The sequence below is a fragment of the Cyprinus carpio genome, chromosome B12 (genome assembly GCF_018340385.1).
Source record: "Cyprinus carpio isolate SPL01 chromosome B12, ASM1834038v1, whole genome shotgun sequence".
In the NCBI taxonomy this organism is placed as follows: Eukaryota; Metazoa; Chordata; class Actinopteri; order Cypriniformes; family Cyprinidae; genus Cyprinus; species Cyprinus carpio.
Window position 1 is genome coordinate 13,865,668 of NC_056608.1, and position 18,143 is coordinate 13,883,810.

The 18,143-nt window shown below is 37.2% G+C and overlaps 1 protein-coding gene across 20 annotated transcripts in view; it reads left to right on the forward strand.

Moving 5' to 3' along the window:
- The window catches only part of LOC109104764 (neurexin-1a), a 177,284-nt gene that overhangs the window by 86,109 nt on the left and 73,032 nt on the right, over positions 1-18,143 (forward strand). For 16 of the 20 annotated variants that reach the window (XM_042735465.1, XM_042735467.1, XM_042735480.1 and 13 more), the window contains 2 exons: positions 9,421-9,624; positions 13,184-13,210. In XM_042735465.1, coding sequence (XP_042591399.1) covers positions 9,421-9,624; positions 13,184-13,210 — 231 coding nt within the window. The remainder of the gene's footprint in view (positions 1-9,420; positions 9,625-13,183; positions 13,211-18,143) is intronic. The other 4 variants (XM_042735474.1, XM_042735478.1, XM_042735482.1 and 1 more) reach the window with 1 other exon arrangement.

Consider the following 18,143-nt stretch of genomic DNA (forward strand, 5'->3'; position numbering starts at 1 on the left):
TCTCAGTGCTTGACTTACTTGAACAAAGCATCAAAGGAAAACAAATGCCCCAGAATAACATCTGCCCTAATTTCCTGTCTTTTCTCCAAGGGTCCTAATGGGCTCTTACAGTGACTAAACTTAGCACATAACCTCTGCTCATCCCTCAGTACCTGATAGTTCTGCAAACAGAGTTTTACCCTACAGCGTTCATTTGGATGTGCCACAAGCGGGTTCAAACAGTCGAGCCATAATAGACTTCACTTTTATTTCCCACAGCCACACCTGCTGGATTGCACGCTTGGCAGGTCGTTCATGTTGATTCCCAAGACAGTATTCGTTTCATTGCCCTGGCCGCTGCGTGCTTTTAGACTTCATGAGGTGTCGTGTTGCATACAGAAAAATTGTAACATGCATTTACGGTGAAGGTTCCATCGGCATGCGGGAACTCACCACGAGCAAACTTGAATAATGTATGATGCCTCTGAGCCAACTCATCCTGTTTATCATGATTGTTGAACATACATTTCCCTAATCCCTGTGGCAACCATAGCTCCTGTGCGCTGCTGTATTCTAGCAGGGAGGGCCTGCGGCTCCTCCATGTGACTGCTGACTCTCCGGATGTCACCTAGCGAGCTAAACTCAAAGAACTTCTCAATTCGGGGAGAGCGTATTCAGATGTAGGCAGATTAGGCCATTTGCATGTTTGTGAATGCGAGGTGGAGGCGTGGCCTAGCAGTGATTAACAAATGCGCTCTGAAATGTTGAGCATCCATGCAGGTGATGCAAGTTTGAGTCTGGCTTGTGTCATTTCCTGAAATTGTTCTCCCTTGCTGGCAGCATTTCAAGTTTTATTATCCCTAGTAATTAAATGGCAAAAAATAAAATAAAATAATAAGCTTATTTTTGAGGCTGCCAGTTTACAAACTATTGTGGAGCCTGCTATATGTGTCCAGAAATAAATAAATAAATAAAAGATGATGATGAAAATCATGGTAAATAACAATTTATGGTGTTAAAATGATCTCGAATGATTTAAAAAGTATGGTGGGGGGGGGGGGGTTGTAGAAAAAGTATGCGAAAATACAATGTGATTGTGCATATTAAAGATGCATGAAATGGTATTTCAGAAAATTATCCTTAGAAAGTAAGACATTTATGTACAGACAGTAATGCCTTTGAATATTTTCTTCATCTATCAGCAAATATTGCTGTATGTGACACAACTAAAACCATAAAAATGGCATATTTTATTTCAGCTAGCTGCCAATGTAACATTTCTTGTTTTTATTTAGTTTAAGTACTAAAATAACTAAAACTAAGTAATCTAAAACTAAAAACCATAACTTTATAAAAAAATAAAAATAAAATAAAAATTACAGACACACACAACAATTTACTAAATCTTTAACTCAGATTTTTTCAACTAGTTGCCAAAGCAACATTTTTTCATTTTCATTTAGTAGAACTAAAACATAAACTTCACAAAAACTATATAGACATATTTAAAAAATAAATTAAAAAAACACAACAGAAAATATTAAATCTAATTCAAAATATTAATTAAATAATCATTAAAAAACCATCGGTATATGATTAATTTTGATTAGGCTATTTTATGGATTGGCACATCATGTAATTTATTAGATTACATTTCAATTTTACCAGGTCAGTTTTCTTAATTAATTTATTTTGTTTTGTCTGAGTAAAAGTGCTTCATGTGAGATTGTGTGGGAGCTAGATGGAAAGGGAGACAGAAACGGATGAGACATATATTCCTGCGTAACTGAGTGTCTCCATTTGCATGTGTTGGGCTGATCCTGCATATCAGAGGAGCTGGATGCCACAGAGCACTAAATGAAAGTAGCAACAGATGGCGGGGCAGATGGAGAGAGTGACCAGCCATGTACACTCCTTTCTACCTGCGGTCCTCCAGTTCCGTCTCTCTCATTACAGACCAGGAGAGCGGCAGTTTGAGGAGCTTTCGTGACTGCTCAGTGCTTGTTGTGACAAGATTGGCCTCTAATTGAGAGATCTGTGTCATTCAAAAAGATAAAATGACGTCTTCACGGATGTTTTTATAGCTATGGGCACTATAATAATAAGATTTTCCCATTTTTGTTATATGAAGCTTACATTATAATCATTCCTTTATAAATTAGTTTTGTGAGTTTTCAAAAGCCTTATATATAGATTTTACACTCTACCCAGATCCAAACTTTTGAACAAAAACATGAAATACACAAAACAAAACCATTAGCAGCCAGTTGTTATCAAATTGGTTATGTATATATGAAGAGTTTATTTGCAAAAACAGATGCAGTCTGTTGTTATAAAATTGGTTATGTATATGAAAGGTGACATTAAAAGCATTATTATCTGCAATTTCTGCTTTGTTTTAAATCACACTCTGCCCAGATCCCGACCTTCGGTCTAAAATATGTGAAAAAAGACATTAACCATTTTAATGTTTATTGTGAGGAAATTGTTTATATTATTATTACACAATATTTGACTTTCCAGTTGTGACTAGCATTTTTGTTTTTTTTTTGTATGTTATTTTGATTTATTAAGTTTTGAATAGGTTAATTTTTCCATCGTGAACAACATTTTTATGGCGCATATATATATTTTAATTATGTGTTTTGTGGATTTATAAAATGCTCAGCGTAAAATTAAACATTCTAAAAATGTTTACATTTCTATTAGAATGCTATTAAATAAAATAAATTATCTGATATGTTGTGAAAGTGGCATTATGATGGAAATATTCATGACGTTTCAGAAAATGGACAAAATTTCCATTATATGTTGGGAATTGTTAGTAGATATATTAAACTAGTCGAAGATAATTATTTGAAGTCCACAGGGTCCAGAAGTGCCTATAGCTGCAGAAACATCCTTTTCTTGTGTCTAAATTTGTGGACAGAGCTCTGTCGATCACTCCCTCAATTCTGTCGTTTCCTGTCCTCCCTCTGTTCCATCTCCATGCTGTTATCCTAGCATGTTTCTTCATTTGAAACCTCTGCAGACCTCTGCGAGGCACAGAGAGCGTCGCTTCCATCTTGTCCAGATTGGATGTGATGTGTGGGCTGTCGAGCGGTGCAGATGCCATACTGCAGCGCTCTCCCGCTGTGTGACTGCACAGTGCTGTTTGAAGAGGCAATGAGGGTTTTTCTGAACCACTGGCCATACCTCTCTTTTCATTATCCTCTCCCCTGGTGTGAGACTACTGCTCTGGAGATGAGAGGGGGGCTCGTTTGTCAAGCTGTCATTGTTTTGAGGCTGCCTCTTCTCTGGTGCAGGTCTCGGTGGGGAGGGCTAAAGATTGGGGTTTAGGGTTAAAGGCCACAGTGGGAGCTCCAGCTCTGAGTAGGTGGGCACCTGCTTTGTGGTGCATTCTAGTGGTTGTTAAAGTCGACACCCATGATTTGTTTTTTTTAGTTGTTTTGATTTAACTTCTGTAATGTAGTGATCCTTCACTGTTTAGTTTTAGATTTTGTTTTGTAGTGTTTTGAGAACTGATTTGATAGTGTAAAGAGCCAAAGACAAATGCAAGTTGGAAATTTGATTGTGGAACTTGGAGATTATATAATGCTGCAGCTTCTTTTACATTTACTTTTATTCTATTTATGTTAACTAACATTAGATTATTGTGCTAATGATTTTAGAAAGTTTGCAATTATCAGTAATTAAAACCATACTCAAATGAAACCTTAACATCTGTTTAACTATTGGATTTTTATGTAAGATTACAAGTTTTTTTTTTTTTTTTTTTTTTTTTTTTACTTTTGAATAACATGCAGTAAATGTTGTCCAATAATACCAGGAATGTTTTTCCAACATATATATATGTTTTTAAAAAGTAAATTTGATCAAATCAGTACAAGTAAAACTATTTTTATTTTTAAATTATATATATAATGCTTATTACTAGTGATACTATTTTTTGTAATTGAATTATGCATTTTTATGAATAAAGTGTTATAAGTGTTGCATTACTATGATTAGAAAAGTGAATTTTGTATGTTCATGCAGTACATTTTACTGCTTAGCGTTTAACACAGTATGTGCTTTCTGTTAGGTTTATCATTTATGGCATTACCTACATGGATACATCCTGCAATTTGCGCATCGTTTAGAGAACAACACTGGGCAAGATATAGAATAGAAGTAGTAGAAGTGCATGTTGGAGAAAATGGGTGAGAAGCTATGAAAAAAGCTAACATTATGCATTCAGAAATTGAGTTGAGACACATAATACTCATGCAACATGACTACGGTACCTTTTTCAATGGCTACATTGTCTCACACACTCTCTCTTCCTCAGGGGGTGAGTGTAGAGTACATCACAGCGCTGATTAGTATGCATGCTGTCGTACTTGTGTTCCTGTCTACGTCTTGTTTTCCGCTGTCTCACTCTCTCTGTTGTGATCTCAGGCTCGGCAATGGTGTAACAGAAACAGGGATGCTGAGACGAGACAGGCACCAAAATTACAGGAAGAGAGAGTGTGTGTGTGTGTGTGTGTGTGTGTGTGTGTGTGTGTGTGTGTGTGTGTGTGTGTGTGTGTGTGTGTGTGTGTGTGTGTGTGTGTGTGTGTGTGTGTGTGTGTGAAGAAGAGGGCAGCCTAATTGGTGATAGCCTGCAGCCTCGTCATCTCCAGAGCTCCATCACAAGCGAGTGATGTCTCTGTACTGGTTCCATGCCAGATGTTGTCCTCTGGCTAAGAGGCCGGTCTTTGCACAGAGGCAGATGTGTCCGGCCTCCATTATCGTGCTAAATTATCTAGGCATATACGCAGTACCAAGCGCCTCATCAGACCTATTTGGTTTTTTTTTTTTCTGCCTCTTTTCTCTTTATTTTTTAAATACAACTCACAAGTCATACTTAACACTTTTGTGTTTCTCTACACTTTTTCCACCAAAACTATGCTAGCGATCTGCAAACTTCTCTCAGAATTAGGCCTTGTTTCTGCTCTGAGAAACAAGAAACAATAACTACAGCGACTGTGTGTAAATAATAGCCTGTAATTTTATTGTTACCGTGGTTTTCACACAATGTTATACAAGGTAATGCTTAAAATTACAACCCGCAATGTACTGCAAAAGTAAACAGAATTTACAGCGTAACTTTTTTGTAATTATAGTGTACCTATTCAGTACCTCCGTGTAAGTACATATAAGGGAATTATATGCTAAATTTGAGGAATAAAGGGGTAATAATCTGTAAAATGACAAATTATTTCTACTGTAAGTATTTTGAAACTAAGGGGTACCTATTCTAATATTACGTGTTATGCATGACCTAACAACAATCTTATATTTGCAAGCGATTTAGCATGAACATACGCTGTGTACTTTTTTATAGTCTACACATATAAAACACACTGGTAATTGTTTCAATCCAAACGCTCAGTCGAGAGTGTTGGGTTAGGAAGCTGGCTTGATTTGACCCAATTTGGGTTGATATCAGTAATGAGTAACCTGATGGTGCTGGGTTAAGCATGTGGAGGACGTGAAAGAGAGCATGCAGCAAGTCACGTGAGTTCAAACGTGAACGGTTCTGTATGCGGCGAAATCCGTGGCTTTGGTGCTTAAGACGGGAGCATGTGGAAAATAGGAGAAAACTAATCGGAGCGCAGGTGAAGGACAACTTTAAAAACTGTCTGGAGTGTGTTACTTTAAAACTGAAGCAGTAAATGTGGTGAGTGCAAACTGGAAACAGAATGGCGCTCGAGACGATCGAGTCGGTGTTTGCAACGCTCATGACAGGGATATGTGTCGAAAATACAAGAAAACTAATCGAAGCGAACTGACTGGAATGTGTTCTTTTTAAAACTGGAACATTGAGCTGCGACTGATGAGTGGTAAAACCGGGAACTGTGAACTAGTCAAAATGGTGCTTGAGGACATGGATCAAAACGATAAAATCAAAGATGGTAAAATCCTATCAGTTCGCTATAACACACAGTTTAATCTTGACTTTCAGTGTTTGTTACTGCGTGTTTATTGGCGTGATGGTTTGGCCATATTAGTTTCATCCACTGACTTCGTCAGTGGATGAAAAACATAAATTAAACAAAATCTTAAATTTGTTCTTAAACAAGCTTGGGTTTAACTGTATAGTTGCTTTGCTTTTTTTCTGAACTGGTACAGTATATTCAATTTTAATCTTTTATCAGGCTGCCTGTCTGTTGCCGGTCTTGTTACTGTTGTCATACGGTACATTTAACCCAGCAGTAGGCCTATAGTAAATTTCAAACAATATTTGAATTAAATAAAACAGTCACCATGTTTATTGATATATTACCTGATGTATATATGTATGACCTACTGTATAAACAACCGTTTCAGAACAATTTGTTGTAGCCACTTACACTGTAACAACATGGAACAAAGGGCTAACAAAGCACCACTTTAATTTACAGCCCACAAATGTGGTATTTACCCTGTAACTTCATGGAACAAGGGGGAATAAAGTAACACTTTTATTTAAAGCCCACAAATGTTGTATTTACACTGTAACAACAAGGAACAAGGGGGGAATAAAGTACCACTTTTATTTAAAGCCCACAAATGTTGTATTTACACTGTAACAACATGGAACAAGGGGGAATAAAGTACCACTTTAATTTACAGCCCACAAATGTTGTATTTACACTGTAACAACAAGGAACAAGGGGGGAACAAAGCACCACTTTAATTTACAGCCCACAAATGTTGTATTTACCCTGTAACTACATGGAACAAGGGGGGAACAAAGCACCACTTTAATTTACAGCCCACAAATGTTGTATTTACACTGTAACTACAAGGAACAAGGGGGGAATAAAGTACCACTTTAATTTACAGCCCCCTACATGGAATAAAGGGGATACATGGAATAGGGGGGAGGGGGGAACAAAGTACCACTTTAATTTACAACCCACAAATGTAGGGGAAACAAATTAACTACATGGAACAAGGGGGGAACAAAGCACCACTTTAATTTACAGCCCACAAATGTTGTATTTACCCTGTAACTACATGGAACAAGGGGGAATAAAGTACCACTTTTATTTAAAGCCCACAAATGTTGTATTTACACTGTAACTACAAGGAACAAGGGGGGAATAAAGTACCACTTTAATTTACAGCCCACAAATGTTGTATTTACACTGTAACTACAAGGAACAAGGGGGGAACAAAGTACCACTTTTATTTAAAGCCCACAAATGTTGTATTTAAACTGTAACAACAAGGAACAAAGGGGTGAACAAAGCGCCACTTTAATTTACAGCCCGCAAATGTTGTATTTACCCTGTAACTACATGGAACAAGGGGGGAACAAAGTACCACTTTTATTTAAAGCCCACAAATGTTGTATTTACACTGTAACTACAAGGAACGAGGGGGGAATAAAGTACCACTTTTATTTAAAGCCCACAAATGTTGTATTTACACTGTAACTACAAGGAACAAGGGGGGAACAAAGTACCACTTTAATTTACAGCCCACAAATGTTGTATTTACCCTGTAACTAGATGGAACATTTGGGGGGCAAGCACCACTTTAATTTACATCCCGCCAATTTTGTATTTACCCTGTAACTACATGGAACAAGGGGGGAATAAAGTACCACTTTTATTTAAAGCCCACAAATGTTGTATTTACACTGTAACTACAAGGAACAAGGGGGGAATAAAGTACCACTTTAATTTACAGCCCGGGGATGTTGTATTTGTTGTGTTTATACTGTGAATAAGTGGGGTAAAAAGTACCACTTTAATTTACAGCCCACAAATGTTGTATTTACCCTGTAACTACATGGAACAAGGGGGGAACAAAGCACCACTTTAATTTACAGCCCACAAACGTTGTACTTACAGTATAAATGATTAAACATTTTACAGGTTGTTACCCCTTTATTCCACAAACGTCGCATTTTATTCCCCTACCTACACATATGTACTGAATAGGTGCACTATACTTACAAAAAAGTTACGCTGTAACTTCAATTTACTTACGCAGTTCTTTGCAGGTTGCATATCTGGTTGTTACCCCCATTATTAACCAAATGTAACATTGTTCCCTTATACCTACACGTAAATTCTTTATAGGTACACTATATTTACAGAAATGTACACCGTAAATTCAGTATACTTACATAGTTCTTTGCAGGTTGTAATCTAAAGCGTTACCTATTCTGCATGACCATATTCTACATCCCTAATCCTAACCACTTAAAATGTAACAACTGCCTAACTATTAATAAGCAGCAAATTTAATGTTTATCAAGGCAAAACTTGTAGTCAGTGGTTTTTAATAGCAAGAATTAGACCTTAAAATAAAGCGTGTCCTGAAATATATTAAAATAGAAAAGAGTCGTTTTAAATTGAAATAATATTTTTACATGATCACTGATTTTGCACAATTTTGATCAAATCAGTGCAGCTTTGGTGAGCATTAAAAAAACATAAACTCCCAACTTTATATTATATTATATATGATATGACTACATTACATTACATCAATATGATGCAATCATCTGATAAATAATATCTAATAAAATTCATAGCAATCAATTCAAATATATTTATATTTTTTGGGGAATGTCTTCTAAATATGTTACTGGACTGTTATGGTTTTAATTGGCTGAGGATTTTTGTTTATTCACAATTCCACACTTTTGAAAATATTTTTGATAGAAATCAAAGTTTAATAAATCTTTGATTTTTATCAAAGATAAGATTTCAAAATCTTTATTTTTAGTTGGTCTTATATTTTGGTTTTCATTTTTATCACTTTTGTTATATTTTATTTACTTATTTTATGTTTTGCCATGTAAAACAAAATAATGGGGTGGTAAAGTTATGTGGATCTATTTTTTTTTGTATTCTAGCAGGGAATCAGTTTTTATGAAGTGGAAATGTGCAGATCAGGCACATGTGTGTCTCCTCCTCTCTTTCTGGACTGCATATCTCTGACTGAGCAGCTGGTGAGATTATGCCAGTCGCTCTGAGACCTCCACTATCTCCCATTGCAAATGAGATGTCTTGAGATCCGGCCCACTAAAATGAATTGCTCAATAAAATAATTGTGATTCGAATAAACAGATTAAAGAAACGGACGGAGGTAAACAGTGCTTCAAGAGCCCCTCAGCAGGAATACATTACATGGTGTCTTCATAAATACTGCTTTGCAATAAAAAGAACAAATAAAATGTGGTGTATAATGAGTCTTTTTTATGGCATTTATCTTCTGGTTAGACTGAGCAGCTCTGTGCTACTGGTGTGAAATGCTGTGGAGAATTTCAGTGTCTGGCTGTAAAACATTTTAGTAACCAGTCATTCATCTGTCACCATCAACACTAGGGTTTATGATCAGCCACAGAGCTGCTGTCAATGCCCAGCACCTTCTTTTTTTAGGGTTTCCTAAATTCTCTTTCCTCCTCTCTCTCAGATGCCACCATCCTCAGTTATGACGGCAGTAAGTTCATGAAGATCCAGTTGCCAGTAGTGATGCACACAGAAGCAGAGGACGTGTCGCTGCGCTTCCGTTCCCAGCGTGCCTATGGTGTTCTCATGGCAACCACATCCCGGAACTCAGCAGACACTCTGAGACTGGAGCTGGACGGAGGGCGTGTCCGACTCACTGTCAATCTAGGTACATCAGCCAATTGGAACGCTCACCTTAATAGTTAACACCACACATAGAAATCAAATGTACATGTCAAACAACATAGCATGGAATAATTTGTTTTCAATTTGCAGGCACATTAGTACATTATATCTTTATCTATTGTCTATGTTAATAAGTTTCACAATGTAAGATTTATTTTTGCAAACATTTCCCTTTTATTATTCAGGTAACACCCACAATTTACTTGGCTATGAGGACATATCATTGACTTCTAGCTATTGTTTTTTATTATATATATATATATATATATATATATATATATATATATATATATATATATACAGCTAATTATATATACTGCACTATAGACTAACTATTATATTAATTATATTATAATACCGTTCAAAAGCTTGTAAAGTCAGTAAGACCTCAAAAATTTATACTTTTAGTAATCAAGGATGCATTAAATTGATCAAAAATGACAGTAAAGACAAACTAATTCCATTCATAATAAATAAATTCTAATAAATCTGAATAAATTCTAGTAAATTCTGTTCTTTTGAACTTTCTAGTCATCAGAAAATCCTGAAAATAAATTGTATCATGATTTACATTAAAACATTAAGCAGCTCATCTGTTTTTAACTCAGATAATAATACAAAATGTTTAAATGTTTAATTAGAAAGCTTTCTGAAGGATCATGTGACACTGAAGCTGCTGCTGAAAATTCAGCTTTGTAATGCAGGAATAAATTACATTTTGAAGTATATTAAATTATAACATAGTTGTTGTAAATTGCAATTTATTTTACGTTATTCATGTTTTTATTTAATTTTGATTAAACAAATGCAGCCTTGTTGATTATAAGAAACTTATTTCAAAAACAAAAATTACCAACCTCAAACTTTTGAACGGTATATTATTTGATATTATATTATATTATATTATATTATATTATATTATATTATATTATATTATATTATATTATATTATATTATATTATATTATATTATATTATATTATATTATATTATATTTTTACAAATGAGAACATCCCTGGGTGTCCCTTAACCAAGGTTTTGTCCAATTAGCTCATTTTTGGGGATACATTTGTCCCTAAAGTATAACTAAGTATGTACTGTACACACACACAAATATTTTAAAACCCTTGTGTGTTGAAGAGAAGGATGTAGAACCTTCAACGGCCAGAGTCTGCGGCCAAGCGCTCACTCCCAGATGAGCACGCTGTAGACTTTCCCTACCAGAGAGTGCACAGTCCCTGCCTTGTACTGATACACAATAGTCCTACACCTGCATACTATAGACTCCCCGCTAGAGCGTTACACATGTCAGGAGTACTGACAAGCCATTGTTCCGCCCAGTATGTTTCATTTACATCTCCCCACAAGCCACTAAGCTTTCCTCCCTAGTTGGCACAGCTTAATATTATACAGTCTTGCTCCACTCATAAAGCACCACCTCTGCTATTCACGAGTTCAAACTAGTTCACAGCAAGCAAATTTGAACATCAGTCGTTTAACTGTCCTCCCACATCATTTCAGGTATTTCTCTTGCAAAACTGAGCTAAAAATGTTCACTCTGCTGAAATGTGCAGAACCAAACATTCCCTCGCTAAGATGAATGTCAGCCGTTCCCATTTGGCAGTGTGACATACACTGTGCCATTTAACATGTCCGCTTGCATATAGCATGTCTAAAACCTCCCAGTAGTCCCAGCAGGCTCAAACCTGCACTTCTCTGCATACACAAACAGACATGCACCCACACAAACACCAATCATTCCTTCTGTCCTGGAGGGTACTGCACTCCCTGTTAGGGTGGACACACGTTGCTCTCTGGCTGTTAGCGGCCACGATTTTCACTGTGGTTGACGACACGCGACGGGCTGCAGCCTCATGGGAAAACGATAGAGCTGGATTTGTGTAATGCTACGAATACCTCTCGGCCCTCCACTCCATCATAGCACACGCTGAAGCATGGGACAGCCCAGGCTGTGCACGAGAAATATCGATTCTCCATTCTACAAGTACACTTTGCAAAAGATAGTAATGGGAAAGGGGGGCCTCCTACCAGCATTCAAGCAAGGTTTTATATTATACAGTACCAGCCAGAACAAAAGCAGTTCAGCAAGGAGTCTCAGCGGTACTGTACTTTTTTTTTTTTTTTTTTTTTTTTTTAAGATTTAGGTTTTAGTGTTAAGTCAAATTCCAATGGGAACATTGGGTTTGGAAAAGCTGTTAACATCTTGAATGTTAAGTGATATCAGGGTTCAACAATAAGGACAGTAAGTGTGAGAGAGTTTTGGGCCATTTGACAGGCCATTGATTTTTGTACATTGATTTTTATGCCTTTGAAAACCTAACCGTTTGGTTTTATATGATGTACTCAACAATGTTGTTACAAATTCTGCTGATCATTATATCTAGCTGAAAGAAAGTCTTCAGTAACAATGATAATGATTTAGTGATGTGTACAATTTGTTTTCCAGCTAATTTAACTTAGTATTAAATAAATTGAAAATAAAAATTGATTTCTAGCATTTCATGTTTAGCACATACAATATATTTCTAGCAAACATTTAAAATGCTAGCAGGGCAAGTAAAAACAGCTTTAAAGGAAAATCCTTATTGTTGAACCCTGAAGAGTATTTCAAAGCAGTATTAGTAGCATTAATAATGATCGTGTCAGTGTACTGTCTTTAGGGAAATTACCGAGAGATAAGTCCTTTTTTTTTTTTTTTTGGATGCGCACACACAAACTGGCTTTCCTTGAAGCTTCACTGTGAGAGTCTACTATAAATGTGTTATTCATATGTTTATTCATGCACGTGGGGTTCTTCTCACATGCGAGCAGGAAAAGTGAGCATCAAGTCAAGGGCTGTGAGTTTTTGGAGTGTTTTTATCTACAGGAGCATTCTGAATTCAGCTGTTCTCCCAGGAGGCTAAGGCTTTACCGTGGACACGCTCTGGTGCTCTGCTGCGACATGTCCATAAACAAATATTTTTCCTCTCCCTCTTATCTGGCAGCCCTTTTCCCATTTCCAGTTTCGTCAAATACATGTCATTCTTTAATTCTTCTGTTTTTGCTCATTAAAGGAAAATGGCTTTAAAAAATGTGCATATGAGAGCATCAGCAGCGCCATTGGCGAGAACAGACTGTTTCTCTGGCAAGATTCTCTCTCTTTTCTGCTTCCTGAGCTAACCCAGAGAGCAAATTAATCAATTACCCCTGAATATTCAGTAGTCCAGAGACTAGTATGGAACTGGGTATAATCACATTTCAATACATGCCAAATTTCCCTAATTCTAAATATATTATGGCACAGTGAAGGCATGAATATTCATTAGCGCAGACAGCGAGTCCGTATCCACTCCACCTGGGGTTCATTATCAGCACGCAGGAGGTAGAAAAGAAAGAGTGTGTATCTGGTCAGTGAAACAGAGCCTCGTCGCTCCACCTGGTTTGCGTGTCCGTCCCCAGTTTGTTGGCGATATGTTGTAATGGATGTCTGCAGTCGTAACCTTGAAGGCTGAATTTACATCTTGTCTGTTCTTCCCCATCTAGACTGTATCAGGATAAACTGTACTACCAGTAAGTGACTTATCCCCTCTCTTCCTCTTCTCTCTGCCTCTATGATACTGAACCAAAGCGCCCTCCTCTGTATGTGTACTGTTCATTTGTATGTATGTGCGTGCGTGTGTATGCTTTCAGAAGTGTAAAAAATTGCGGTTACGTGGCCTCTGTTTTGCGGCCAGCAGAGCTTTGAGTGGTGTTTCCAAAGTGCCGGCGAGCTGTCAGGTACGGCTAGTTTTTGCCTGTGGGCTGCAGGAGCCTTCGGGCTCCCTGGCAGCCATTTTCTAAGAATGTGAGAAATGGAGCTGACTGGAATGAGATTAAGTTTCTCACTCACCGATCACACTCCAGCTCATGTCGTTTCCAATAACCCTCGCAAAGATCATTTCCTCAGAGAGCCTCTCCTCAAATCCCCTTCTCAGCCCCGAGCTTGACAGCCAGTGACTGCCTCTTGTTTTCCTTCCGTCGTCTTTTTGTTGCTTCCTGGTCACTGCAGAAGGAGCGACCATCGGGAAGTGTTTGATTTTCGGTAGGAAGAGGAAAATGTGGCTTTTTATTGAGAATTCTTGAGAATTGTGTAACTGTTTACTCACCGTTGTTTTGTTCTATATGTCCCCTTCCTTGAAACAAAAAAATTCATAAATAAATGTTTTTTATTATTGATACATAAAAATTGTTTATTTTATGGTTAGATATTAGATTATTACCTTGGTCTTTTCCATACAGTGACACACATTGTGCTACAGTATATTCCAACTCTTCTGAAGTCATACAATATTATATTTCAATTAAAAGACAATCTTCCACTCTCTCCAGTGAGCTGTTAATTGGAGAACAGCTATGACTGGATCATCGAATCAAATCTAAATGATTAACCAATCAAACAACAATAAAAGATTTAATTGTGCACTGACTCAGTTTACTGACTCAGTGATCTGGTGATTTTTTTGGAGCTTAACAGATATGGTATTTTACAAGTAAATTGCTTATGTTAGTTATTTATGTCGTGTTACACTGTTTATGGCATAAGATTTTTTTTTATAGTGTACTGTATACATTAATTTCCTCTTGCTTCCTATGATTGACATGCATATTCTAAACTTTCACATTGTTTTCCACAAAAAAATAGCAGCATACAGATTTGGAACAGTGTGAAGGATGAGTTAATTATAACAGATTTCTACTCTTTTCTTGAACTCTCCTTTTAATAGCAAATAGACATGCTTGGTGTTTAGGAAGGTACTGGAAGAAGAAACAAAGAGATGTGATGAGACAGATAGGTGTTCTCCATCGCTCCAGGCTTTGCCAGTCTATTTTTTCTTTCTCTCTCTTTTTTTTTTTTTTTTTTTTTTTTTTGAGAGCTCCAGCCTTCCCTGGCATTGATTCTCCAAAAGCCTCAGGGTAATTAATGGCAGTCTCTAAAGGCTCTTTCAAAGGACTCTTTGTTTGTTTTTGTGTTTGCTAGTTTCCGGTACGTATCTCTCTGAGTGACTCATCATAGAGTGTTGTGTCCCCAAACTGCCATTGCTCATTCACATTCAAAGAATGAACGTAATGATCAGCTCCTTCATCATCAGACTAATATGGTTCTGCATCCAAATTTGGCCTTCAGTTGTACTGTTGCATAGTAACAAAAGCAAATTTGTTAATTCACAGAAGCAAGCCTGAGTTTCCTTTCTAATCAGGAGCATCCAGACATTTCAAGGATTTTACATTTTATCACATCATCCGATAAAGTGTATTGTCCCTTGGTCTTGCTAAGTATATTTTGCTTGTGCGTCTTTACAGGCTTTTGTGAGCATGTTATTGTTTTGTTATTTCATTGCGACCCTGATCTCAGTATATTGGCTAATTTGACAATAAGGCAGTCATCTGTGTTAACCTGAATGCCAAAGATAACAAAGCACCTGAGCTTCCTCGAGGGGCTTTGCCACATCTTTCGTTTACTCCCTCTGCATAATGGGAGCACAACAATCTCTCAGACACAGTAGTCTTATAAACAGGCCAGTGACAAATTAGGATGCACGTTATAAGGTTTTTGCAGCCTGAGACAAATTTTGAATACTGTAAAATATTTATTTTCTATTTCTGTCATCGTAGGGTGAATTCAGCAGTCTTGAATCTCTCAGTGTGACATGCTCATCCTCAAATAAGGATGTCAGACCGGACGCAGACTGCCCAGTCAATGATGTATATCGTAAAATCTGTTGATGTCACACAATCTGTCTTGGCTTTTCTCACTTGGCTCATGTCATGCAATCTGACAAGCTGCATTCATAGCTACAAAGCATTAACAAGCACTCAATTTCAGTTGTGTGTGTGTGTGTGTGTGTGTGTGTGTGTGTGTGTGTGTGTGTGTGTGTGTGTGTGTGTGTGTGAAGTTAGACTAACAGATGTGGAAAAAACAATTGTAGCTTAGATTCGTCAAGCATGTACATGTACACTGCTGTTCAAATGTTTATTGATAATTTTTTTTAAGTCTTATGCTTACCAAGGTTGCATTTATTTGATCAAAAACAAAGTAAAAACAGTAAAGTAAAATATGAGGACAATTAGACATTGTTATTGTGAGAGAAAAACTGATTTCTGTTTTAATACAGTATATTTTAAAATTTAACGTATTCCTGTAATGGCAAAGCTTAATCTTCAGAAGTCATTACTTCAGTGTTCAGTGTCCTGTTTATTATTATTATTTTATTATTATTATCTTTCAGAATTCTTTAAAGAATTTAAATGTTTAAATAATGTCAGTTTTGATCAATTGAATGCATCCTTGCTAAATAAATAAAGCATTCTTAATGACCCCAAGCTTTTGAACAGAAGTGTATGCACATGAAACTACAAATGGCCTCAGCAATCTGCTCTGAGACACAGAGGTGTATTTAATCCTTCAAATATTTGATTACACATTGTGAATGTTAATGTACTTACACTGAGATGTACTGCACATAGGAGAAATTCACACAAGATGATTTTTTGATTAAAAATAGCTGGAGAGACATAATTGAACAGAAGGTGTTTTTATAGGTGCATTAATGCCTATACACCAGAGATAATGTGCAAACTGAATACATTTTAGATGTACAGTATATGCCACCCCAGATTGGTCTGATTGGTCTGTATTTTTAAAAGCGTAAAAAGCTTCATATCAAAAAACTGAATAGACCATCCTATGTGAACGGCCTCTTGGGCATTGACATGTCCCCTAACAGCAGATCTCATGAACAAACTCCAGTCTGATTATTTAATAACACCTTGCACTCGATCTACACAGAAATGTGTTTACCGATGACAAGTGGAAGACATTTTGATGCATTCAGAACATCCTTTACTAGAATCAAGAGATTCATGTGAATTCAAAAGGACCTCATTTCTCGGAAACAACCTAGTATAAATATGCAGCAGCGTTGCCATTTACTGAAGCAGCCGTGTTCATAAATATGCAGTGGCGATGCTCCTGTTTCATTTGTGAGGCAGATAGAACAGAGGACAGCAGGGTGAAAAGCGATGCTAGCCCTCCGAGCCTGAGCGAGCCACACCACTATTTGGGTTTTGTTTGTTTGTCTGATCTTTACATGCTGTGGCTGACTGTATAAGTCTTACACATTGTGAGTTTGTCCTTTGAGAATAATATTAAAAGGCCATTTATTTATTCAGGTCCCAGAGTCTCAGGCCTAACCTGCCCTAATTTCTGAGTGATGGAGCAGATGGTCACATCATGATGCCCCCTGCTCTATCACAGCCACAGTATCCCAGTTTCCTGCAGTGATGTTCAGATCTGGGCAGGATGGCTGACTTTGTTTGAACCACTGGGCATCGGACCCGAAACCTTTTATCCCACATGATTGGCTCTTTAAATGATTTGTTTCTTCCTAATGAAGACCCAATTTTGTCTCCAAAAGCGAGCCATCAGGAGTCCCAGGGGTTCGGAGAGATACTCTGTCCTCAGCGGTCAGCGGTCTGCACAGCAGAGGCATCATTTGTGTACCAAATGTATGTACTTTTACCCCGATGGGACTACATTCTGGTGATGTTAAATAAAGTTACCAGAACGTTCTCACCTGCATCTATTCCTTAGAGGGAAACGGTTGCAGGGGGAACAGTTGAAATGGGCCCAAGTCATCAAGCGCTCACCTCCACGAAGCACAGAGTCTTGCTGATTGCGTTGGGTATTTTGGCATTGAAGAAGCAAAACAGCTCTAGCTTGACGATGTGCGAAACACAGTTGTCGGGAGCTGTCAGGATCCTCCGCATCTCCCTCACAGTTGGGCATCTACCCACACAGTAAGGAGCCTTGGGAGATAATTATACACAACTACTGAACATATGAACACAGAGGAAGTCAGAAAAGGTGTGAATGGTCCCATGAAAACCACAGGAACCAATTCCACATCGATGGTGTAGAAGGAAGCTCTGATATTTCTGAAGAGTGGTTTGTCACCTGCCGGTACAGTTGGGTACAAGGTCTTATAAACAATTCAGAAATGGAAAAGTTTGGCACTGTAGTCCCCTGCTGAGAGTTTACCTTTTAACACAACATGTCTGACTCTGTGGTATGTTGCTTGTTTACATTCTGTTATTTCAATTTACAAGTCACGCACGAAGCAAATTGAGAAAGATGTTTTTCAGAACTATTATGAACCCTTGTGTCATTCATTTTGTTGTGTTTATTGCATTTTTTCAACTGAGGAACTGAAAGAGAAAAACTGTTTCTGATGCGCACATGTATCAAACAGATAGGCTACTGAGTGGCTAACAAAGGTTTGGGGTCAGTAGGATGTTTTTATATTGATTTATTTGAAAGAAATTAATACTTTTATTCAGCAAGGATGCATTAAATTGAATAACGTGACTGTAAAGGCATTTATGATGTTATGAAACATTTCTATTTCAAGTAAATGCTGCTCTTTAAGAATTTCTGTTCATCAAAGAATAGGCCCACTGGAAAAAA